The 27,292-nt window shown below is 41.7% G+C and overlaps 1 protein-coding gene across 1 annotated transcript in view; it reads left to right on the top strand.

The window, feature by feature from the left end:
* ehbp1 (EH domain binding protein 1) overlaps window positions 1-27,292 on the top strand; it is a 387,240-nt gene that overhangs the window by 212,175 nt on the left and 147,773 nt on the right. Inside the window, exons 14-15 of the mRNA XM_078556541.1 lie at window positions 21,987-22,913; window positions 23,045-23,086. Coding sequence (XP_078412667.1) covers window positions 21,987-22,913; window positions 23,045-23,086 — 969 coding nt within the window. The remainder of the gene's footprint in view (window positions 1-21,986; window positions 22,914-23,044; window positions 23,087-27,292) is intronic.

The raw sequence follows: 27,292 nt of genomic DNA, 5'->3' as shown, positions 1-27,292 counted from the left end.
TGCTGGTGCCTTGATGGCCACATGCGTAGTCTATTGCACTCTGGACGTGGGGGAAGCCAGCAATCGACTCGAAGCCTCTGGTTCACTCTGCTTAGCTGGCTCGTCCATACGGTAGTGAATGAAAGTCAGTGCATGCCTGAACAGAGTGTCTGTCACCAGCTTGACACAACTGTGGAGAGCTGATTGAGAGACTCCACAAAGATCACCCACTGATCACTGGAAAGAGCCAGAGGCATAGAAGTTGAGGGCCACCATGACCTTCAGCGCCACTGGCATAGGGTGTCCACCCACACAATCGGAGCTGATTTCAGGGCTAATCATCTGACAGATGGATGTCACTGTCTCCCTTGGGAGGCAGAGCCTCCTTCGGCATTTCAGACATATTGAGGCAGCTGCATCACCGCCTGTAAACCCTGGCAGCAGGATAGTGGTGTCTTCTGTGGCCCCTTCTGCCTTGGACTTCCTGTTGGCCCTGCGCCCCTTGTGCCTGCACCACTCCTCCCACAGGTCACTCCTCTGGAGGCTGAATAAGGATACCGGGCCTCCTCCCCCTTCTGGCCATCTCTTCCTCCTCAGAGAAGGTGCCTCCAGCGGAGAGCACAATTCCCATTCCCAGGGTAAGGGAAGGCTGTCTGATACTTGGAAGGCCCCAAGTGGTCTGAATCCTCCAGGGCCTTGGAAAACAACACTTGAGTCCTGACCTGAAGCCTCTTATTTCTGTCAAAACAGCTCTGAAGCGAAATGAAGATACCCTGCTCACACAAGCAAGCAGCAGCAAGTTATAAGCTAAAGTAGAAACTACTCGCATTAACAAGCGCACTCACCCCTCAACCCAGCCGTGGGTTTTTGAAAATGTGGCCTGCCCGCCTGCCTGTTTAGCCTGTGCGATGGCCTGAAAATCGCACGGGCCACCTAAACTCTGGGACAGTTGGTGTCTCAAGGGCCTTAACTGGCCAGTTAATTAATGGCGGGCGCACCTCTGTCTTCATCACACGCCCGTGTAGCGAAATATCGTGAGGGTGTGCATTGAGGTCGCCACGCTCAGCCGACATTAATGTGCTTCATTTCTCGGTTGGACATGTCGGGCGCGCACCCACACGCCGACCTAAAAATTCTGCCCATTGTTACTGATCATGTAAAATCTGGATCAGCCATCAGTGCAGTGTATGCAAACGGCTCATTGGGCTTGAATGCAAGAACTATTAGTTTTTGAACTACCAAACTGTTCCAAGTGGTGGATGAAATGGTTTCCGCTCTCAAGCCTTTATGCACAAAGGTTGACATCAGAGGTCATATGACTATGGCCACATTGCACAATGGCAGCTCTCTAAACATCCTCCTTTTCAGGAAAAAAAAACAACAACCTGCATGCACTATCGTTTACAGTTGCAAGTCAGGCACATACATGGTCTACAATGAAAATCACGCAAGTACAGAAAACTGGTCATTCTAGTGTGACTCACTTTTGTTGTTCCTGCACACTTATTGTATACATTATCTTTAAAGCGTTCAGGTCTTCTAATGGTACACGTGTGGGTTGTTATTCGCCATTTGTCTGGTGTCCGCTCATTGCTGGGGTGATGCTGCCTCTTCGGGGAATTTCACTGCCATGGTGAGTGTTGCTGCTGTGGTAATTGTGGCTGCCGACCCATTACCTTTGTCGGGGAATGGTTGACCTCTGGGAGTAATGGTCGGTCAGTTCCTTTTGTGGTTGGTGAACTTACATCTTCCTCATCAGCTGTCTGCTGTGAAGGAGCAGCTTCTCCAGTTGTACGTACATGTCTGTAGTTACGATGATATACCTAGGTGACCATTTTCACCCTGTGACGATTTCTCTACACAGGCCCCAAGTTGCCAAGTGGGCTGACTTTTGAGTGTGTGTTGAGTGTGAATGTTTGCACTCTGGCTCTCCAATTCTCAGGTTTGATAAAGCTGTCAAATCATTGCCAAAGTGAAATTTGGTTTTCTGTCACTTCACTATGATTTTGTTACTCATTCCTGTTATTACTTACGCTTCAGTAATGTTTTAGTTATTGGAAGAATAATTTTGGTGCAGCATGACATTAGTCACTGAACTAGACTACTTTCCATGCCCTCAGTAGGCATATTTCTCCACTCTAGGATTGCCACGTACACATCTGTATGGGATCTACTCAATTTTTTGATGATCCTTTGGCAATTTTCACTGGTGCCTCCGTCATTCCATTTGACTGAAGATAGTATGGAGATGATATGTTGTGCTGAATTTCCCAATCATTTACGATGCGCCTGAATTCTTCACTGATGAACTGAGGGCCATTTTTGCTCATCATGATGTAAGGAATGCCATAAACAACTGAAGTGTGCTTTCAGGCATTCTATGATCTCACTGGTAGTCATTGGCATCAACTTGCCTAACTCCCAGTAGTCTGAATAGTAGTCAACAGTGACGAGATAGTCAATTCCAAAGAGTGAAGAGATCTACTCCAAGCTTCATCCATGGTCTCTCTGGGATGTCATGAATGGCTCTTTAGCTTGCTTAGCTTGATGTTCATTACAAGCACTGCACTGCCTGAAATGGTCCTTGATCTCCTTGCTCATATTTGGCCAGTAGAGCACTGCCCTTGCCTTCCTCAGGCTAGACTCAATTCCTTGACTTGCCTGGATGTGCTTCAGCATCTCTCATCTCCTTAGGGATGATGATTCTAGTTCCTTTGCACAAGATGCCATCTTGCGCAATCACTTTATCCCTGTATGCCTAATACAGTCTTATAACAATAGATGTGAACTTGATGGTTTCTGGCCATCTTTTCATCACTACTTCCTGCAGCACTTGGAAAGTTGCATCTTGAGTAGTTTGCCTGATCTGAGCAAGATGCTTGTCTGTCAGGTTCAATGGAGAGAATTTTCTCCCGTTGAGGGGGTTGTGCGGGGGCGGGCGCGGGCATGCGCCCAGCTGATCACCGCCATTTTACGTGGGCATGCCAATTAAGGCCCACCCAGCATGACGCATGCCCGGAATTGCTGAGCACTCCCTGTGCTGGCGGCGGGGGAGTGCGTTGCCTGAGTCGGGGAGTGCGCTCTTTCACGCATGTGCGCAAAAGAGACCATAAGATCATAAGACATAGGAGCAGAAATAAGGCCATTTGGCCCATCGAGTCTGCTCCGCTATTCAATCATGGCTGATAGGTTTCTCAACCCCATTCTCCCGCCTTCTCCCCGTAACCTTTGATCCCCTTACCAATCAAGAACCTATCTATCTCGGTCTTAAATACACTCAATGACCTGGTCTCCACAGTCTTCTGTGGCAATGAATTCTATAGATTCACCACCCTCTGGCTAAAGAAGTTTCTCCTCATTTCTGTTCTAAAAGATCTTCCCTTTACTCTGAGGCTGTGCCCTCGGGTCCTAGTCTCTCCTACTAATGGAAACGTCTTCCCCACGTCCACTCTATCCAGGCCTTTCAGTATTCTGTAAGTTTCAATCAGATCCCCCCTCATCCTTCTAAACTCCATCGAGTATAGACCCAGAGTCCTCAAACGTTCCTCATATGTTAAGCCTTTCATTCCTGGGATCGTTCTCGTGAACCTCCTCTGGACCCTCTCCAGGGCCAGAACATCCTTCCTGAGATACGGGGCCCAAAATTGCTCTCAATATTCTAAATGTGGTCTAACCAGAGCATTATAAAGCCTCAGCAGCACATCCCTGCTTTTATATTCTATTCCCCTCGAAATAAATGCCAACATTGCATTTGCCTTCCTAACTACCGACTCAACCTGCAAGTTAACCTTAGAATCCTGGACTAGAACTCCCAAGTCCCTTTGCACTCCAGATTTCTGAATTCTCTCCCCATTTAGAAAATAGTCTATGCTTCTATTCTTCCTACCAAAGTGCATGACCTCACATTTCCCCACATTGTATTCCATCTGCCACTTCTTTGCCCATTCTCCTAACCTGTCCAAATCCTTCTGCAGCCTCCCCGCCTCCTCAATACTACCTGTCCCTCCACCTATCTTTGTACCATCTGCAAACTTAGCCAGGATGCCCTCAGTTCCTTCATCTACATCATTAATGAATAAAGTGAAAAGTTGTGGTCCCAACACTGACCCCTGCGGAACTCCACTAGTCACCGGCTGCCATCCTGAGAAGGACCCCCTTATCCCCACTCTCTGCCTCCTGCCAGACAGCCAATCTTCTATCTATGCTAGTACCTTGCCTCTAACACCATGGGCTCTTATCTTACTGAGCAGCCTCCTGTGCGGCACCTTGTCAAAGGCCTTCTGGAAGTCCAAGTAGATAACATCCATTGGCTCTCCTCTGTCTAACCTACTCGTTACCTCCTCAAAGAATTCTAACAGATTTGTCAGGCATGACCTCCCTTGATGAAACCATGCTGACTTTGCCCTATTTTACCATGCACTTCCAAGTATTCTGAAATCTCATCCTTCATCCAATAATGGACTCTAAAATCTTACCAACGACTGAGGTCAGGCTAATTGGCCTGTAATTTCCCGTCTTTTGCCTCACTCCCTTCTTAAACAGGGGGGTTACATTAGTGATTTTCCAGTCCTCTGGGACCCTCCCTGACTCCAGTTATTCCTGAAAGATCACCACTAATGCCTCCACTATCTCTTCAGCTATCTCCTTCAGAACTCTGGGGTGTAATCCATCTGGTCCAGGTGATTTATCCACCTTCAGACCATTCAGTTTTCCTTGCACCTTCTCCTTGATAATGGCCACCACACTCACCTCTGCCCCCCCAACTCTCTTGAACTTTGGGGATGTTACTCGTGTCTTCCGCCGTGAAGACTGACGCAAAGTACCTATTCAGTTCCTCCGCCATTTCTTTGTTCCCCACTACTACTTCTCCAGCGTCATTTTCCAGCGGCCCAATGTCCACTTTTGCCTCTCTCTTACCCTTTATATATCTAAAAAAAACTCTTGCAATCTTCTTTTATGTTACTGGCTAGTTTACCCTCATATTTAATACTCTCCCTCCTTATTTCTTTTTTAGTTGTCCTCTGTTTGTTTTTGTAGGCTTCCCAATCCCCTGGTTTCCCACTGCTCTTTGCCGCATTGTATGCTTTCTCTTTAGCTTTTATGCTGTCCCTGACTTCCCTTGTCAGCCATGGTTGCCTCGTCCTCCCTTTAGTATGCTTCTTCTTCCTAGGGATGACTTTTTGCTGTGTCTCCCAAATTACTCCCAGAAACTCCTGCCATTGCTGTTCCACTGTCTTTCTTGCTAGGCTCATCTCCCAGTCAATTCTGGCCAGCTCCTCCCTCATGCCTCTGTAGTTGCCTTTATTCAACTGTAATACCGTTACTTCTGATTCCAGCTTTTTCCTCTCAAATTGCAGGGTAAATTCTATCATATTATGGTCACTTCCTCCTAAGGGTTCCTTCACCTTAAGCTCCCTTATCAAATCTGCCTCATTACACATTACTAAATTTAGAATTGCCTGTTCCCTAGTGGGCTCCACCATAAGCTGCTCCAAAAAGCCATCTCATAGACATTCCACAAATTCCTTTTCTTGGGATCCACTACCAACCTGATTTTCCCAGTCTACCTGCATTTTGAAATCCCCCATGATCACTGTAACCTTGCCTTTCTTACACGCCTTTTCTATCTCCTGGTGTATCTTGTGCCCCACATCCTGACTACTGTTCGGAGGCCTGTACATAACTGCCATTATGGTTTTTTTACCTTTGCGGTTCCTCAACTCTACCCACACAGATTCTACATCATCTGACCCTACGTCATTTCTTGCTATCGATTTAATTTCATTTCTTACTAACAAAGTGACCCCACCCCCTCTGCCAACCTGCCTATCTTTTCGATAGGATGTATATCCTTGGATATTTAGCTCCCAGTCCTGATCCCCTTGCAGCCATGTCTCCGTAATGCCTACCACATCATACCTGCCAATTTCAATCTGCGCCACAAGCTCATTTACCTTTTTTTGTATACTGCGTGCATTCAGATACAACACCTTCAGTCCTGTATTTCCCATCCCCTTTCTCATTGTCGTCCCTTTATCTGATGTGTTTGAAGTTAGATTCCTAGCCCTTTCCAAACACTCTGTCCTATTTTGCGTTCTGGAGACTTTAATAGCCTCTCCTGGGCTCTCCTTTCTTTTCAGTTTTTTCATAAGAGCGCAGAAATCTCCCTGAGGCACAGAGGTGCCTCAGGGAATTTGCTTTCGCTTATAAAACATTGAATAAAGGTTAAAAAGAAAAATTTAAGGACAAGTTCCCTCATGTGAAACTGTCACATGAGCTGGGACATGTCCATTAATTTTAATAAAACTTTTTCAAACACTTTAAAAATGTTCATGAAACCTCAACCTGCCTGTGGATGAGGTACCATGAAAAATGCGAAGGCCGCCTGGGCTCTTCGCCTGCCCACCAACCTTAAGGTTGGACGGGAAGCTCAGCTAATTGCTTTATAGGCTTTTTAATTGGCCTTAATAGGCCTTTCACAGTTCAGCAGGCATGCACCTGAGTCGGTTGCGCGCCCGCCAAACTGAAAATCTAAATGGCATGCGGTGACGTCGGGACGCACGCCTGACATCACCGCGTGTCATTTTACACCTCTCTCCCGCTCACCGAGCCAAAGATTCTACCCAATGTCTCTGCTGGGTTGATGACTTCCAGGACATGTCATGCTGTTGCTTCTCATTGAATCTGAAAGATTTCACATCAGTATCGGCAACTTTCTTCAAAGTGAGTGTAGCACTTGACAGCATGTTGGCGTGTACATCTGTTTCCTCTGCTTATACTTCACTTCTAAATGATATCTCTGCAAATGGTTTGGGAAAGATGCTTCAAGTGGCTTGTGGTCAGACTCTACCATCACTTTGTCTCCCCAACAGCTACTGATTAAAATGCTCAAGTGACGACAATAACCAGGCACTAGTTTCTCAATCTGTGCGTAGCGTCGTTCAGTTTGCGTTAACATTCTGGATTCAAACGCAACTGGTTATCTTTGCTGTATGAGGATTGCTGCAAGTTCTCTCTCGCTGGCATCACACTGCACACACCACATCATTAACATTGCAGTACCTCAATACTGGTGGTGTCATTACTATTTGTTTGATGCGAGTGAAAGCTGCTCGTTCTGTGCCCCAGTACCATTGAATGTCCTTCGCAGAGGTTCACACTGATGACAAATTGGTCATGAACTTTGCTAGGTAGTTCACAAATCCAACAAATCATTGCACCGCCTTCACATCTATCTGTTGGTTGCTCCAACCCTGCTACAGCGCTCATCTTATCAGGATCAGGACAAACTCCTTTTGCAGAGAGTATATGACCTATGTACTTCCGTCATCTTCAGTTGCAGTTTCTTTTTATTCTGATTCAGGTTCATCTAGCAAGCTCTCTCTCGATTCTGATCATGGTCTGTGATGGCTTCTTCCACCGTATCTCCACATCCATAGACTAACAGATCATCCTCGATCGCTTCCACTCCTGGAAGATCATTGACTATCTCGGCGTTGATACACTTCTGGAATAGTAGAAATGGCAAACAGCATGTACGGATATCTGTACCTCTCAAATGAAGTCCAGAATGTAGTCAAGAAAGCTGCTGCTTTTATTCAACTTCACTTGCCAATATCCATCCTTTGCATCTAGAGTGGTAAAGATCTTTGCCCTGGCATGTTGTGGCAAAATTTCTTCAGTGATTGGCATGGGGTAGTGAGATCTCTTCAACGCTTTATTGAAGCCCTTTCGACCTATGCACACACTCAACTTTCCTGACTTTCTCACTGCTACCATGCTGCTAATCCAGTCTGTAGGAGTTGTCACTTTCTTGATTACGGCATCTTTTCAAGCTCCTCTATCCTGTCTTTCAGGCTGGACTCGAGAGTGTGTGACCAACTCAGCATCTTCCCAGGACAGTTCCAGCTGCTCTCATCTACTTCAAGATCATATACACCAGGAAGACATCTAAGACCTGTGAAAACCTCTTTGTAATTTGTCAGGATTTGTTCAGCAGTGGATGGCTTAGCGCCATGTGAAACACTGCAAATTTCTTCTGGTATATGGAGGGTTACCAGTCCAAGCTTTTGACTTGTTTCAGCTGGGAGGAGTGGATTTTATTTAGTGTCTACTATTTGGAACTGCAATCTTCTTTCTTCCCATTGGATTGGGCTCTTAGCTTAGTTTTCCCTCTTGGGGTGAGCATCATTCCATCATAGACTCAACTTTATGTTCGACGATTTCATTTTTGGGTCACCATCTTGAGCAACTTTGCACAAGTCTGCGAAGCTCATGATGTTGCATATAACACCAGTGTCTATCTGACACTTCATATTAACTTGATGCTCTCCTTCTACAGTCATCATTCCCATAGTCACAAACCATTTTTTTCCTTGAGACTTCAGGGTGCCAACCTGTTTTTTAAAAATTATTTGTTCATGGGATGTGGGTGTCACTGGCTAGGCCAGCATTTAGACCTGTTTCACCTGTTCCGGGGTGCAGAGTGATTCGTCAGGTTCACCATCTTTATAGGCTTGCTTTTCTTCTTCCAGCAAACTACCTGCGCGCAAATTGATTCAGCTTCTTGCAGTTAGAGCACTGCTTCCCCCATGTTGGAAATGCTTCTTTTTCTTTTGTGTGATGTCCTCTGCAATATTGACATCCAGCACTCCGGCCTTGATCTTTCTGCTGGCCCTTCTGCAAATAGCTCTTTCTTCTCTCCATTGGTTTGTGTTTGGAAGGCCTGAATTGCCTCGCAGCAGAGTGCAAAGCCTCATCAGTTTACCCATCAGTCCTCTGCAGCTGATGATTGACCACTTCACAGCTTCTGTACATGTCAACAGCTTTCTTGAGAGTAAGCTTCACTTCAGTCAGCAGACATGCTCTCACAGCAGGATCTCTTGTTCCTAAGACAATCCTGTCTCTGATCAGCTCTTCAGTTCCTCAAACTCAAGGTTCAGCTAGACATCTCAATGCCATCACATACTGATCAACATTCTCCCCCTTTTCTGAGCTCTGGTGTTGAACATGAATTGTTCATAAGTAACATCAATACAGGGTCCTTAAGGCCTCCAAAATTTCACAAGATTGGCATTTCTGCTCCTCAATGAGTTCTAGGGTGCGGTAAAGCTTGTAGCACTCTTTCCCCAGCTGACAACTGATAACAGAGTTGCTACTCTTATTTGTTCATGTTTCTTGTTTAGCTCTGTGGCAATTTTATAGGGGTGAATTTTTAGGTTGGTGAGCAGGGGCGGGGCCTGCTTGCTGACTTGTAAAATGACGCGGGGTGATGTCAGGTGTGTGTGTCCTGACGTCATCCCGTGTCATTTAAGTTTTCAGGTCGGTGGGTGCGGAGCCAAGTCGGCTGCACAACTGCCGACCTGTCATTGGCCACTTAAGGCCCTTAAAGAAGCAATTGAAGTAATCAATGGACCTGCTCATGCAACCTTAAGGTTGGCGGGCAGGTCGGGAGCCCAGGCGGGCTTCCGAAAAAACATGAAACCTCATCCACGGGCAATTGGCCTGCCCATGTAAAATGGTGGCGCGCCCCCAACAGGGGCGCCGATTGGGAACCCGCCCACTCGCTCCTGCTCACGCACAACACACACACACACACACACACCCCCCCCCCCCCCCGGACGGGGGGAAGATCCTGCCCATATTTTTGCCATTGAGCCTGGAAGAATTTCCAATTTATTTCCAAATCTGCCTTCATCTCCATGGTAGGAAGTACTGGAATATTCAGAACCATACTGACTTACCCAGTGACCAATGTCCGGTACAAAGTTGCAGACTTAAGTTTTAATGATTCTCTGCAGGCTTTCTTACAACTGTCAAAACCCACTCAATGTCAGCAGCGCACTCCCGACACTATGTTCCAAGCGGTGGATGAAATGGCTTCTGCTCTCAAGCCTTTATACACCAAGGGTTATGTCAGAGGTCACATGGCAATGGTAAGCCTATGGCCACATTGCAAATAGACATTCCTCCAAACACAAACCGAGCTTGTCAATTTAAAACTGCAGTGTAGAAATTGCCCCATGGTACAGTGCAGGAGCACAGCTAATGTTCTGTTATTTTATTGTACACAAAGTCAAAAACAAGCTGTATTTTGATAAACTGGTCCTTCTCCCCACATTACTTAGTCCTATAACAGACCTTTTTCAGCACAATATTTAAAGCTGCTCTTGAAATATGATCCAAACTCAAAGAACAAACATTTTGTGCAGCAGCAAAAGGCATGTTTCCAAATGGTTGCTTTAGGCTCCACATATGCACATAATTGTTATGCTACAGATTGAGCAGATTTCCAATCTCCATTCTAATGATCAAATGGACTGCCCTACATTCAATCAAGGTTTACAACATAAGAACTGATTCAGAATGTTACAATCTTATCTGCTCTTAAAATTAATCTAATGGTAAAGTATAAGAATGTTAAAGTAAAATGGGATACATTTAGGTGGAGAATCTCCAGGACAATATACTACAATAGCGCCCATCTCATCCTAATGATTCTGCTTTTGTTTTCTGGCTGATTTTCTCATTTTTTTTGTATTCAGTGGCCCTTCATTTAGCCATCTCCTGAAAGAACTCTCAAAACTTGCCTGCTTATTATCTGTTAATAGATTGCTTAACAAGTTTCCCTTTGTGGGAGAGACCAGAACTAGGGGACACAGTTTAAAAATAAGGGCCTCCCATTCTCTGAGGGTCGTGAGTTTGTGGAACTCTCTTCCCCAGAGACTGGTGGAGGCATTGAATATTTTTAAGGGAGAAGTAAGATAGATTTGGTTGCATATGAATTTTCCTGATCAGTTGAATGGATTCTTAAATCATATGGAACTATTTCCATATGATTCCAGAAATCTTATCAAATAACGTTAATGGGAAAGATCTTTGTAGTCTTAATAGTTTCATTCTCAAGCCACATCCTTCAGCCCAATAATTGCTTCTCTGCAAATAGCAACTTTCTTTGTTGCTTAGTTTCCTGTTTAAGGGCTGCATCTTGAAAGGCACATTTTACAGTAATCACAGCCCACACTAATGACAAGATTGGCCTGAGCGAATGACGTGCCTGACTTTCTGTTTAGGGAAGTTGTGATTTGGCTGGCCTGTTCATTTCTGTCCCAGTGATGACTCGTTAACAAGTCAAATGCCTGGATAAAGCTATGAATATCATTTCCCTCAAAGATTTGAAAGCTGTTTCAATTTAATAAAATTATAAGGCCTGACCTGACTTGCTGAACTTGTTGCCAATGCACCTTTCTCTGTCAATTCAAGAACATTAATGATGTCTCCTCAATGGTCTCACCCTGACATAGTTTCTCCTTCTTGATGATGTTGAGTTTCCCCTCTCCATGTTGTCCATCTTTTCTTTTTGTCTATAGCGCTCAATCCCTAATTGAAACTCATGCTCTTTCAGCTGAAACTCACTCTCCTTCGCTTTCCCTTCTGTTACCAATTACACCACTTCAAATTTTGCCCCTCTTTATCTGGTTGACCTCTGCTTTGTTCACCTTTGCATGTTAACTATTTTAATTAGTCTTGCCACCAGTTTAAATCAATATCCTAGCACTGCCACCAATTCTTAGAAAGCTTACATATTTTTCTCAGGTTAATTGGCTCTGGCCACTCCAATAGGCAGAATGTGCCTATACTCAACATCTAACAACCTGATAGTGTGACCCAGGGCCTAACAATCGCACCTCCTTTTTTAAATTGGATATCAAATGTACCACCATGAAGTTCAACACCAATTTGTATTTATAGAGTGCCTTTAATGTAATAAAACATCCCAAAGCACTTCACAGGAGTGTCAAGCAAAATATGACTGTCAGGAAGATATAATAATTCTCATAATGTTATTGGAATTTATTGTAAAATAGTGGTGTGTGTGTGTGACTTAATTGGATTAAAGGCGGCTGGTCTGAAGGCTTTGATGTAAACATGGGGTAAGTTTAGAATGTAAGGTGTAAAAGGACATTTTCATTTTTAAATAAACCAGACTAGATTGTTTTCACAGGAGGGGTGAAATGTGTTACCTAGCCAGGTGAAGTTTAGAAACAGTGTGTTTAATTTTCCCAAAGATTACTGGTAGTTATATTATAATACTAGTTGTTATAGTAGTAATTTATACACATATGTATGTGCTTAAAAATCATTGTTCTTATTTTAAATGTTTAATCTAGCTTTGTAAAAACCTGTAAGACTTGGTGGTCTTATCACTACTGAATTCAAGGCGCGCCCCTCAAAATTTATACAAACTGCAAAACAAGTTGTGGCAGTTGTTTCAAGTTTCCCTTTGGGATTTGAACGACTCAACATTTGCCATCAGCTGTGCCATAACAATGACACTGAGCCACATAAGGAGATATTAGGTCAGATGAACAAAAGCTTGGTCAAAGAGGTAGGCTTTAAGGAATGACTTAAAGGAGGAAAGTGAGATGGAGAGTTTCAGGGAGGGAATTCCAGACCACAGGGCAGCTGAAGGCACAGCCATTAATGCTGGAGTGATTAAAATTGGGGGTGTTCCAAGTAGCCTGAATTAGAGGAGTGCAGATATCCCAGAGGGTTATAGGACCTGAAGAGATCTCAGAGATTGGAAGGGACAAGGCCATGGAGGGATTGAAAGCAAGTATGAGAAGTTTAAAACCAAGGTGTTGCTTAGCTGGGAGCCAATGTAGGTCAGTGAGCAAATGGGTGGTGGGTGAATGGGCTTTGGTGCGAATTAGGATACACTAGATTTTGGATGATCTCAAGTTTACAGAGGGTAGAATGTGGGAGGCTGGCCAGGAGTCCCTTAGAATAGTCAATTCTGGAGGTAACAAAAGCATGGATGGGGGCTTCAGCAACAGAAAAGCTGAGGCAGGGGTGGAATTGGGCAATGTTGCGGTGATAGAAATCCAGATATGAATTGTTAAGTTGCTTTATTTTACAGACAGTGTAGCTGTTATAAGCAAATCTCAGCTCCTCCACTCAAGTTCAAACATCTCCTTTTGAATAAGAAAAGTTAGTAAACTAAGAAACCTTGTCCTGATTGGTGGCCTAAATACACTTGCCAAATAGTCTGCCTAAGAATGAAGCAGACATGGGTTTGGTGGGATTGATCTTTCAGTCAGCATTCCACTGACCTTGTGTCCTTTTGTCCTTTTTCTCCTGTGTTCACAGGAAGTGGGAAGGCTGTTCACTCATCTTCTTTCCTACTGCAGAATTCACTAATGGGCCTGTCAGCCAAACTGGCTGCTTCCCTCCCAAGTGTATATTGTCAGCTGACAACCCCCTGCTGGATACCCAAGAATACCATCTTGAGGGGATAGCCTGCCAGTAGCCAGAAACAAGATAACAAATTACTTATTGTCCTATTCATTGTGCTAAACAGTATGGACAGTTGGCTCATTAACACATCAATCCCCTCTTTGTCACAGTGGCTGCAGCATATGGCTATAAGAATCAACCTGCGTGAACTTGCTTTAATTTTAGAATGCTGCACTTAAACATAACTCATTCTAAAATTCTTTCTATGGAAAAATGATCGAAAAAAACAAAACATGACACCCTGTACCTTGCTATGTCTCTGACAATCTTCAGAAGTTGCATCAAATCCTGCATTTCTCTCTCTCCTGATTTGGTGCCATCAGACTTGTATATTTATAAAAACTAAGTTGAATCTAAATGCTTTATTTATCATTATTTAGTCTTATAATTAAACATTGAGATTCCATATGTTGAAGTGAAAGGAACTGAGTAACACATTTCATGTAGACAAAGAAAGATTTAAATGGAAAGCCTACAGGAATTTGGGAAGCAGAGAACCCGAGTTGGGTGGAACACAGAGGAGATGGAAAGCTGGGGTACTGCACTGCCATTGCTGGTGGCAGGGCATAATTACAGCTTATGTAATCAGCTTCCATTATAATTATCAACATAAGAATTTAGGGAGTAAGTGTGTACAGACAGGATTTTTAAACGTATTGTTAGATATATGGATGTATATTTAAACATTAGTTTATCAAACTGACCACATTGGACCATACCACTGCTAATTTAACCCTCCATAAACTTAAGCTCACCCAAAATTCTGCCAACCTTATCAGAACTTGAATCGTTCCATTCAGCCATCACCCCTATGCATGCTGGCTTACATTGGCTCTTGGTTTACCAACACCTCAATTTTAAGACTCTGATCCTCTTGTTCGAATCCCTCCATGGCCTCACGCCTGCCTATCTCTGTAACCTCTTATAGCCATACAACTGTGCGATCTCTGTGACCCTCCATTTATGACCTCTTGAGCACTAGCCTTTTCCTTCACCCTATCATTGCCAGCTGTGCCTTCAGCCATCTAGGCTCTTAAACCCTGGAATTCCCTCTCCAAACTACTTCTCGTAATTTTTCTTTGTTTGGCTTGCTGTCAATTTTTGTCTGATTACACTTCAGTGAATAGGCTATTTTATTGAGTTAAAAGCACTATATACATGCAAGTTGATGAAACACCTGTTATTAAAACCCATAAAAAAACTTTAACTACAAAGATGTGCATGTCCGCATGCACGCCTTTGCTTTGCATAAGCAAAATACTGCAGATGCTGGAAATCTGAGACAGAGAGAGAAAATGCTGGAAGTACTCAGCAGATCAGCCAACATCAGGACGGGATTTCCATTGCTTCTTTCACCTTGTTCACCTTCATTATTTTCTGCTCCCCTTCTCATGCTTGCCTGTCCTACTATTACACATTTGGCCTTGCCCATCATCCCTTTTTGTCATTTAGTCTGTCTTGCCTTCCACGCTATGACAGGCCTTCTCTTTTGTTCTATCCTCCCCTCCTTACTCCCTGCCTCCGTGTTTACTCAAAAATTGTTACATCTCTCATGTTTTCCAGTTTTGGTGAGAGATCTCTGATTTGAAACGTTAATTGTTTCAATCTTCACAGATGCTGCCTGACCTGTTGAGTCTTTTCAGTAATTTCTGTTTTTATTTTTTTGTTTTTTCCAATACGTATATACATGTACACTTCAAATATATATACTGATCCAAAACTACTTTCATTTGCAAGTGGTTAAAATCCATGCAATACATTGCAGGGATAATTTTACACATTTTGCATGCCCAGCACAGAGCTTCACCCATTGGGAATTTAGTATACAGTCCCAAGATTTTATGCCATTAATAGAAGTAAAATTAAAGCTGAGGGAGAGTGCACCCAAACTCCCAATATGCATTCTCAGTAAACAGAGTTTAACCTCGGTAGCACACATCTGTAATAGAGTTCCTTAGTGTGCTTTGTCAGTTAGATTTTTTTGGATAAAAACAAAAAACTGCGGATGCTGGAAATCTAAAACAAAAACAGAAATACCTGGAAAAACTCAGCAGGTCTGGCAGCGTCGGCGGAGAAGAACAAAGTTGACGTTTCGAGTCCTCATGACCCTTCAACAGAACTAAGTAGAAATAGGAAAGGGGTGAAATATAAGCTGGTTTAAACCAGCTTATATTTCACCCCTTTCCTATTTCTACTTAGTTCTGTTGAAGGGTCATGAGGACTCGATACGTCAACTTTGTTCTTCTCCGCCGATGCTGCCAGACCTGCTGAGTTTTTCCAGATTTTTTTGGATGCTTCCCAACAATTAACATCAATTATTATACGTTCCAAAGACAAGTCATATTCAGTTTGAAACTTTAACTCTGTTTCTCTCTCCACAGATGCTGCCAGACCTACTGTGTATTTCCAGCACTTTGTTTTTATTTTATATTTCCAGCAACTTTATATCAATTATGATTTACTGGATTTCCTACATATTTATACGCAGAATTTGATAATGAGTTCAAATCTTTTGAGGAGTACACAGCTAACTATTTCACCACAAAATAGAGAATGAAGTTTAATAATTGGTGAACTTTGTTTCTCGCAGCACTCACTGCTTTGTAAATATCTTGGACATAAACAAAGCTCGTAAACATTCTTTGATTTAGGCTGATTGTCATTGAGCACATTCTTTTCAAGCTCCTGCCTTAACTGACCTGATGTCCTAAAATCTTTCAGTCAAAAAATATGAGCTATCATGTTAAACTGATGCAAGTGTCTTGGTATGCAATGTCTAATGACCATGCTGTGCCTTTCCAGTATTACTGATAGTTTTAAAGTAAGCCTTACTTCTGTGTATTTTCAGGAATGTATCGGTTAATCTGGGTATGCTTCGTTTTCATTATCTTGCTGAATTTTTCCATCAACACAAATCACTGCAATTACATGCACAGTATGAGAGAGAAGGTTGATCAACTATGATAAGGCTCAGCATGGATTAGTACTGTATAGTGGTTCTGTATATCCCATTTCTTATCGCAAAACACATCCTTGACATTCTCTTATCAATACTAACTTGTACAGTTGTTATTTCATATTGTCTTATTCCCTAAACTCCGATAAACAATCTTAATGTTGATTGCGTAAGGGTGCTGATGTTATAAGCATGGTAAAGTGCTACTGTTTTCATATCCTGTTGTGTTTCTGCTTGTAAATGAAAGTATAATCATGTTATTGCTGAAAAGTCTAAGCTTTTTGTCTTGCACTCATCAGGACACTCGCAAGAATGCCAATATAAGGGGAAGACAACAATTTATACTGTATATGAAGACAGTGCTGATTGGTTGGCAAGTGGTGTTGCCATGGAGAATGCAACACTGATGGTGACTGACAGTTAACTGCCAAGCATTGTTTGAAATTTAAACCAGGTAGCTTGACCCTGATTGGTCAAGGCATTGCCCTGAGGAATGAGTCAACGAATGGATGTCACTTATTTTGTTTAGCTGAAACAGGCGCAAAGTATGTACATGTTCTGTCTCTCTGCAAAGAATAGGGCCCTGTGTATTAATATATGCAGCTTCCAGTACATGCAAATGTGTCACACTGCGAGCCCGAGTGACAATCTTAAATTGATTCTCAGTATAATTCTTAGCACATTGAGGATTATTCAGCAAATGTTGCCCAATTGCGGATTTATACCTAATGTTGGGCACTGTGCTTTGAGCTTTGCAAGCACGGACTGGTCGGGTACAGTCTGTACCCTGCCCGCTGCGAACAGCGGCTGGGACATGCTGTTTGATATGAACCGCCAGCCTTTGGGTCATATGGCCTACGTACCTAGCATCACACTGGCACTGAAATTCGTACGCCACATTACTCATTTGTGTGATTGTCATGAAAATATAATAATTCTCTTAATATTATTGTGATTTATTGTAAAAGTAGGTTAATAGTCGGGTTTGGATAGTTTGTGTGTGTGTGTGTGTGATTTAATTGAATTAGAGACAGTTGGTCTGGAGGCTTTGACTCATCAAAAGAAGCTAGGTTTGAAATGCTAAATACATAAACACGGCTGAAGTCTTAGAATGTAAGATGAGGAGAATTTGCATTTTTAGATAAATCAGGGCAGTTTGAATTTCAAAAAGAAACTAGGCCAAGCGGTGTGCTTATTTTTCACAAAGGTTACTGACAATGTTAGCACCATGAAAATATTTATATTATGAAAAATGTAAAGTTCCAAAGACATATGGGAACAATGGAATTTATATTAAAAGGGAGAGACATGTATGAAGGAGAATGAGGCGACATGTCAGGAAAGGCATGGTAAGATCTAACAGAAATGTGAGAAGCCTCCAATATTTGTGCATTAGGCTGCTGTCTACAGAAACTGAAGCTGGGAAAAGCCACTTTAAATTCTACTGTCCAGGGTATTGTGTTGACTCACCTGGATCTGTGTAAAACCCATTTCTTTTTACTGTTGCTTTAATGGGGGTGTAACTGGAAGCCAGATTAATTAGGAGTTTTAGGAGTTATTATAGTAATTTGTAGACCTATGAATGTGCATGAAATCTTTTATTTTGTTAATAAATGTTTAATTTAGTTTTTTTTAAATCTCTGAAGTCTTGGTGGACTTATCACTTCAGAATTCGGGGCACACATCTCGGAATAAATACAAATTGTAAAACCGTTGTGATTGTGTAAGTTTCCCTCCTGGATTTGATTCGCCTGGCTCACACCATCTGCCGCATCATAACAGTGGTAGGCAGAACGTCTTTTTGGCTTGACGGCAGCATCCTGTTAGTGGTGAACACCACTTGTGTTGCTACTGCATTATAGCAGCGTGAAACAGCTAGCTTCACCTGTTGCTCAAATTTTTGAGATACGTTACCCTTCCAGGGTAATCTGAGGTAGACTGGGCACTTTTCACAGCTGCAAGTGAAGACCTTGGGTTTGTTCATGAGCTTGCGTGATATACAGGCTGAAATGATCTGATCAGGGTAGCCATTATCCTGCAGGATGTCTTTGCTGACTCATTCCTCAGGGCAATGCCTTGACTAATCAGGGTCAAGCTACCTGGTTTAAATTTCAAACAATACTTAGCAGTTAACTGTCAGTCACCATCAGTGGTGCATTTTCCATGGCAACACCACTTGCCAACCATTCAGCACTGTCTTCACATACAGTATAAATTGTTGTCTTCCCCTTTATAGTGGTATTCTTGCGAGTGCCCTGATGAGTGCAAGACAAAAAGCTTAGACATGTCTCTTTTCTCAGCTATACTCAAGTTCTGTATTACCAAACGACTATTTATAATCATGTTATTGTTACTCTACAATAGGTTTTACACGAATATATATTGCTGAGTTTTACACTCTTCATTTCTAATACTAAGTAAAGCAGAAAATCAGAGTTTGCACTTGAAATGAGGAAACTACAATATTTGTACATAGTTTACTGGTTGTGTACTTTTTCTCTCAAATTCAATAATCATGTTGAACATAATTAAATGAACTTGGGCAAACATTGTTTCTGATGAGTCCCTTTTACTTGCTTCAGTGAGAACCTGTTTCAGAAAGACATTCATCTCCATTTACCAGTGAAATTTCTAAAATTCTTAGTGCTGTTTTCTAACAGATTTTGCCCTGGACTGTTGCAAATTATCACTCTGTGCTTTTCTGATCTCCCTTCAGCCTTTGACATGGTTCAACTACACCATCGTCTTCATACAACACCCTCCTCTGTTTTCCAGCTAAATAGTACTGTTTCACATGCTACCAGCCTTAATCTGCGAATCATAGTCAAACTATCTTCAGCAATGGCTTCTCTTCCTGACCCAGCTCCATTACACTGGCGGGCCCTAAGAATCTATCCTTGGCCCCTCTTATTCATCTGCATTCTGCCCCATGGCAACATCTTCCACAGTCAGAGTTATGATTTCGGATGACATCCAACACTAACACTTCACTCAACTCCTTCTGCACCTGCTGTGCTATCAGGCACAATGTCCAACATCCAACCTTGGATGATCTACATTTCCAGTAAAACATTAGGGGAAGACTGAAGCCATCATCTGTACCCCCAGCCCATCACATTCCATAGCCTTACCACCATTTCCATACCACTCCTCCGCCACTGTCTCAGTCTGAACCCACCCATTTGCACACTGCCTCCTATTCCACCCTGAGGTAACTTTCTGACCTCATGAGTTATCCATCACAAAGAGAACCTACTTTCACTTCCATTAAATCATCCTCCTCAATTGCTATTGTCAAGAAGATATAATGTCTATAATGTTATTGGAAGTTATTTAAAAATAGAGTTCTACTGGCATCTGTATCTATATGTGTGTGTGTCTTAATTGGATTAAAGCCAGCTGGTCTGAGGCTTCAAGACAAAAACAGAAAATACTGGAAAAACTCAGCAGGTCTAACAGCATCTGTGGAGAGAAAAACAGAATTAATGTTTCGAGTCCGTATGACTCTTCTTCACAGACACTGTTAGACCTGCATTTTCTGTTTTTGTTTCGGATTTCCAGCATCCGCAGTATTTGCTTTGGTCTAGAGGCTTTGATGTATAGAAGATAAGTAGGTTTGAAATGTTAATTAGGTAAACATAGGGAAGTTACAAGGTGAAGTGTAAAGGGAGCAATTTGAATTTTTAAATAAACTGTTCAAAAGAATGGATGAAATATTACACCTAGCCAGAAGAAGCCAAACAATGTGTTCACCTTTTCCTAAGCTTATTAATAAAATTGCTGTTATGAAAGGGTTTTATTGTTAGAAGAGGTGACGTTCAAAAAACCTAGTAATACAATGAGAATTTGCATTCAAAGAGGAAAATATGTATAAAGGAAGAGAAGGCTGTTGGTAAAAAGAGAGGGATTCTAAGATCTAAAGCTCCCAGCCTGTGAGCCTCAAGCCGCTGTCTGCAAGGACCCAGAGCTGAAAGAAACTCATTTTGAATTGGACTGCCAGGGGTCTGTTTAAATCTACGTGTTTTACTGTTGCCTTAACAGAGGTGTAACTGAGAGTCAGATTAATTAGGGGATTTTTATTTTAGAAGTTATTGTAGTAATTTGTAGCATATGTGTGTGAATACAATCTTTAATTAATAAATGTTCAATTTAGTTTCATAAAAACCTCTTGAGACTCGGTGGTCTTATTATAACTGAATTCAAAGCCTGCAACTCGAAACATACAAATTTTTAAAAATTGGCTATGACAGTTTTTTCAAGTTTACCTCTGGTGCAGACTTGATGGGCCAAAGGGCCTCTTCTGCACTGTGATTCTGTGATTTGAACAGCTCAGCATTTACCATTGGCTGTGTCATAATACTATCTCAACTTACCTGCTCAAAGTCTCAGAAGTGCCATTGTGATATTCAGTCTCGACTATTCCAATGCTCTCCTGGCCATCCTCCCATCCTCCACCCATAATAAACATCAGTTCATTCAGACGTCGACCTTAACCCATCTCTCATCAAGTCCCACTGACTAATCACCGCTGAATCGCTGAATTATATTGGCTCCTGGTCCCCCCCACCCCACCCAACCCAGTGGTCTGCAGTGTAAGTTTGCATCCTAATGTCTAAACTCTTTGATGGCCTCAACTTCCGTACATCTGTACCCCTCCCCATTGAAATCTCTATTTGTTTGCCTCAGGCCTCAATAGACCCCCTCTCCATTTGCCCCATTGTTACCAGTCAAGCACTCAGTAATCTAGGTCCCACAGTCTGGAATTTCATCTATAAACTCTTTTACCTCCTCCTTAAACTTCATCTCTGACCAAGCTTTTGAAGATTTTCCATCAGCTCAGATGTATTTTTTAAAATATGTGATGCGTATGTTTTCCTACGTTAAAGGTGCTGCATAAATGTAAGTTGCTTTTGTTACCTGCCAGCCTCTCTAATACCCCTTTGCAATCTTTCTAATGTGTTGATCCCCCTCTATTTCTACAGTTAACATGCTGTTTTTGCATTTGTACATGAACATTATTGTAGTTCAAAGTATAAACTGATGTCAAGATGGTAGTTACCATTCAGTTGTGCTCATGGCATAATCCATAGCAGTAATGCATTTTAATCCTTCCTGTGAACCATTAATAGTGGAGAAAATTTGGATTAATAGGAAGGAATTATGCCCTCATAGGTTGGGTGTAATGTCTGCAAAGGAACATTTTTAGCCTTGCAAGGACATTTTCTTTCCAATATCCACATTGTAACTCCAGTACACCAGAAAGATGCAGAAGTTAAGCTATCACCTTTTATTTCTTTATATATGTATGTATATTTCTGTGTATTTGTGTATGTATATTTTTGTGTATGATTGTGTGTATGTATGAAGGATTTACCCCATTGTGACTAGATGAAAATAAATAATGATTTAACAAAGGTTACAATTGCAGCATGCTAACTTGTTTCCCTGTAATCTCTCTTGAATATCTAAGGTACTTGAACCAAATTCAGTGTAATGTGAATGGAACGTTAACAGTTAAGCTATGTTGCATAATTCACACTGAAATTTTAAAAATAAATGCTTAAAGTAACTAGGGGCTCCAAATAGCATACAGTTTTTAGAAAAATATTTAAAACTTGTCTGTGTCAATAGATGTCCCAACTGCTGGATTTTCAAGAACGATATCCTTTTGTATTTTATTTATTAATATTTTAATTGCCTAAAGTTACTGAGTCTTAAAGTTGTAATAATTAATTGCTGTTATTGTTTTTCATAGGCTTATGATGGCTTTGCAAGCTTGGGAATATCACGATTATTGGAGCCTGCAGATATGGTTTTATTGGCCATTCCAGATAAACTATCTGTTATGACCTACCTTTATCAGATAAGGGCACATTTCAGTGGGGAAGAATTGAATGTGGTCCAGATCGAAGAAAACAGCAGTAAGAGTAAATACAAAGTTGGTAACTTTGAAACTGACACGAACAGCTCCATTGATCAGGAGCAATTTTATGCAGAGATAAATGATGTTAAACATGAGACAACAGCACAGCAACCCGGCAGTGTATTACTTGATGCTTCATCTCAGGAAGACTCTATATTCGTCAATGACAATGTTGGTGAGTCACAAACTGAGCATCAGACTCCTGATGACCTTCTAAATATAAGTACAACAATACCTTCCTCACGAAGGACTAAAAATGATTCAGACTCACAAAAATATGATCCTGTTGAACAGAATACTGCTAAAAGTTCTGTATTGGAGGATACCAGCAAAAGTGAAAGCACAGAGCCTGCATTACTACAAGTACAAGTACCACCATCATTAAACAAAAAAAAACTGCTGAAAGTAGATATTTTAGACTTGACTGACTTGTCAGATGTCAGTGATCAAAAGGAACATAAATCACCGACACTTGTATATGAAAATACGATTACAGAAAGACACAAGAGTTCAGAGAACGCTAGCAACAGCTCTGAGCATGAGAGACTTCAATATTCAGACTCTGTAGAGAGCAGAAGCCCCGGTTCTCCTGTTCGAAAATCCATCTCGTCTCCAGTCCACAAATTAGGATTCTCTTACAACAGAGATGCAGATCTCATCAAGAAGAAACGTGCAACATTGCGGTACTCAGAATCTGAATCATCAAAAAATGTCAGTCCAAGTTTGAATCATTCAGGTCATCAGAACAGAAGTGTGGAGGTAAAGATGTTACCTAATTGTTTCTTTCCTGTGTTATGCACAATACTGTCACTAATTTGATTCTCTAATTAGCTGTTTTTAATTTCTGAAAATGAAGTTAATTTATTATTTTCATCTTGTTTGGGATTTAGCTCAACTCTTCCCAACAACTGAGAGAAATCCCTGAAGAAAAGGTGAGTGAATGACTGTAGCTTACGAAACTTTGATTATTAACTTGACTCAGAATTTCTATTTAACTGACTTTAAATGTTTAAATTTTAAAATGGATGTTACGAAAGCCCTATAGTCTGCAACATTGGAGTTCTTTCCTCTTTACAGCATCAGTCAGATGCCAAAAAAATCCCAGTTATAAAAATCCTTGAGTCTGCACTATGTAAATGATTGTGAAAGGATCCAATCCTTGAACCGCCAAATTGAATTATATTCAGAGTGTGGGGAGGCAGGAAGGTGGGAGGGAGAGAATCCAGAGCATGCAAATATCAGCATTCATACTAGCTCTAGTCTGAGGCAGAACCTATTCTTTTAATCCCAAGCTTGCGGCTGTTGATCACTGATTGGCACCTCTTCCACAAACATTCACTCCATCCACCATCGATGCACAGTGGCAGCAGTGTGTACCACCAACAAGATGCACTGCAGGAACTCAGCAAGGCTCTTTCGACAGCACCTTCCAAACCCACGACCACTACCATGTAAAAGGCAAGGGCAGCAGATACACGTGAACACCACCCCCTGGAAGTTCCCCTCCAAGACACTTACTATCCTGACTTGGAAATATATCGCCATTCCTTCACTGTCACTGAATCAAAATCCTGGAACTCCCTCCCTAACAACACTGAGGGTGTACCTACACCATATGGACTGCAGCAGTTTAAAGAGGTAGCTCACCTCACGGGCAATTAGGGAGCTCATCACCACCTTCTCAAGGGCAATTGCACTTATAAAGACAGAGCGGAATGAAGCAGCTGGCTTAAAGGATCCTTGATGGTTTTCCAGGATTTCCAGTATCACTGCCTTTTGTCAAGTCCTGTAATTTCAGCAAAGCTGGCCAAGTAGCCAGCCAACCTTGGCTGGGTCAAAAAGGAAAAATTAATTTAACTTGGTACAAGCATCTTGAATTTTATCATGCTAAATAAGGGGTTAAAAGTCAGCTCCACCCAGGAGAAGAAAGCTTCAGTTCATCTATATGGGATCAGTTTAACTTGTTTACGAAACCTGTTGCAGAATCAGCTGATTTTATACCTATTCGCAATAAGGAATAGTATAGCTTCTCAACAATGTGCTCAGAGCCTGATCTTATAGCATTTAAGATTATCGTTGGGTACCCTGTGTGCTATGTTGTCAATTTCCAGATCTACCTTTACCTGCCACCAAGTAGGCCAACTAAATAAGCACATCAAAACCAGTCCGAGCCTTGACTTAGGTTACATTTGTCTTTTCCACTGAGAACATTTTGCAAAGAGCCAGGATTCAAATGCCAGTGAAAAATAACATCTGGAGATAAGGCTGGACTACTTTGCTACTTCTGCTCTTCAGTGATTGGCCTTTGGACATGTAGTTAGTAATGAAGCTGCGCATGTTTAGGAACCACCCATGAAGACAAAGCGGGACTTGCCCTCCCTTTTCCCCAATTAAGCACCTCCCCAACAAGTCCAAGCTTCTAAACTTATTAGAAAAAAACATTATCCACTGAGTTTAGGCACCAAAATCAGTCCTGGAAGTGTTCACCTGATTTGCTGTATGGACCCACATTAATGTCAGGCCGTGTCACTGTGATCCATTTTGTAGATTTTGAGTTAGATATCACCACAGACCTGTCAGCAATGAATCCAAATACAAATTTTCTTTCTTTCAGTAATTCTGTGTTGAACAATTGGTCATTTATATTTTTGGAGTTCCTCTTCCTTTTTTACCCAAGATATTTTTGGCCCCTGTTTCAGATTACACTAGTAGGCAAGCTTTATCTTTGTGCCTGAGGGAGAGAGTTTTTATTTGCCCATATAATGGTACCTAGGTAAATACCATGCCCAGGCAACACTTCAGCTACTGGTTTTATAACATGAACTGTTTTGAAAAGGAGCAGAATTATAATGCAGTGGACTTTGAATTGGGCTTTAATTACCAAACACATCTGTTAAAACACAAGAACAAGTGAAGAATAGTAAAAATACAACATATAACTTTGCAGCATTTGTTGAGCTTCCCTGTCTCTTTGTGCAATACAAGCTAATAAATAATTCGATGTTGTGTTAAATTATGATACAAGTAATTTTTTTACAAGGTGGTTTTTCAGCAACCAAACTATCTGCCCTGATTGTCTCTTTGCACAGGCTCTACACAGAGATCTGCTTTGAGAAAAATAGGTTGATAGCTAACATTAAGAGAAGTCTAAACATCTGTTAAATTCAAAAAGAGCTGTTGGGTTTACCCTCCCCATAGACAGCTGCCTCACAACAACCACTGGTCTGGCGTTAATTAGATCAAGATGAACCGAAGCTTTCTTCTCCTGGGTGGAGCTGACTTTTAACCCCTTATTTAGCATGATAAAATTCAAGATGCTTGTACCAAGTTAAATCTTAGGAAAAAAGTGTTTCATTTTTGTTAGTCATATTGTTAACTTTCTTCTCCTTAATCACTAACCACCAACATATCAAGAAGTTTCTTTATCTGAGAAGTAGCCACAGTCGAGCATTAATAGATGGACATTAAATAGAATCTGGCAAGCCTGTGTAACATCAGTTCAGTGGATACTCATTCCACCTCTGGAGAGACAACCTCACAATAGGGAAATACACAATCAACAAGCAAGCGATATAATGTTAGGCACTCTACAAAGATGTCCAGGAGATCTTACAGGAGATACAAGTTATCCCCAAAGTTATAGCACTTAGAAACTTGCTCAGAAAGAGGCGAATTGAAGGCTGACTGATGATTGCTCTGATATTAGAAGTAAAGTGCGTTTTTCATTTTTTAGTCTGTTTAGTTTTTTGCTTATAAAGCTTCAAATGGCTGGTCTAGTAATGAACCAGCTATGATGTTGAGCACTGAACACGCTAGTTGCTACTGGAGTCCAACCACTTCACATCACCTGCAACACATCAACTTGCAAGTCTTTGCATTTAATTTTACTACTTGGATAACTGTTTTCTCTGATGAAACCCCAAAATGGATCATTTTAAGAAAAAAACTGAACGGCATGATATTACCTACTTATTGGGACTTTGCATAAAATGTGGACATAGCTTTCTGGTCTGACTGAATAAATTGTAAAGCAATATTTATTCCTAGTGTTCCCCTTTTTAATACTGACTTGCCATATAGAGAAAGGATTCTCAACTGAGAATTCCCTTCAAAATGATTAAGAGGATCCTTGACTAAGTCCATCTGATTTATTGTACTACACCCCTCACCCCCTCCCAAAGTTATCTCCCTTGTCCTCAACTTCCACCCCACCAAACTCTACATTCAACAGATCATCTTGTACCATTTCTACTATCTTTATTAAGGTCCCACCACCAAACTATCTTCCCCATTGTACCCCTTCCAGCGTTCTGAAAGGACTATTCTGTCAGTGACACCCAGATCACTGTACCATCACCCCTAACGTGCACTCCTTCTCTGGCAGCTTTCCATGTGACCACTGTAGTCACACACATGGCATTTAACTCCTCTCATTCTACCACCCAGGGCCCCAAACACTTGCCCAAGTGTGTAATTGGCAAATAAGCTACAGTATAGATAAACACAAGGCAGTACGTTTTGGAGGGGAGAATAAAGAGGCCATGTATTCTTTGGAAAATAAATGTCTAAGTGAGGTGAAGGAACAGAGGGGTCTGGGCGGTACCGATAAACACGTCACTAAAAGCGGTGATGCAGGTTAATGAGGCCATTTTTTTTTAAAAAGCAAACAAAGCACTGGGGTTCATTTCTAGAGGGATAGAATTGAAAAACAAAGAAGCTAGATTAAGCTTATATATAACAGGAAAGATGTATTTGCACTAGAAATGGTACAGAGGAGAAATATGAGGATGCGACCTCAACCGGAGGATTCTAATTAGGAGGAAAGATTGGATAGGCTAGGGTTGTTTCCTTTGAAACACCGGAGGCTGAGTGTAGACCTAACTGAAGTTTATAAAATTATGAGGGGTCAAGATAGAGTGAATAGGAAGCTCCTATTGGTCTTGACTGAGGGTTCCATAAAGGTAGGGGTGGGGGGGGTTGGTGGCAGTGCATGGGTTTAAGGTAAGAGGTTTAGAATGCATTTGAGGGAAAATGTTTTCACCCACAGAGCGGTGGGGATCTTGAACTCACTGGCTGAATGGGTGGTAGAAACCTTCATAATATTTACAAATACTTGGATATGTACTTGAAGTGCCATA

This window comes from Cetorhinus maximus, chromosome 14 (genome assembly GCF_964194155.1).
Source record: "Cetorhinus maximus chromosome 14, sCetMax3.hap1.1, whole genome shotgun sequence".
Taxonomy (NCBI): Eukaryota; Metazoa; Chordata; class Chondrichthyes; order Lamniformes; family Cetorhinidae; genus Cetorhinus; species Cetorhinus maximus.
Note: the sequence above shows the minus strand (reverse complement) of the source record. Positions and strands in the feature narration are given on the sequence as shown.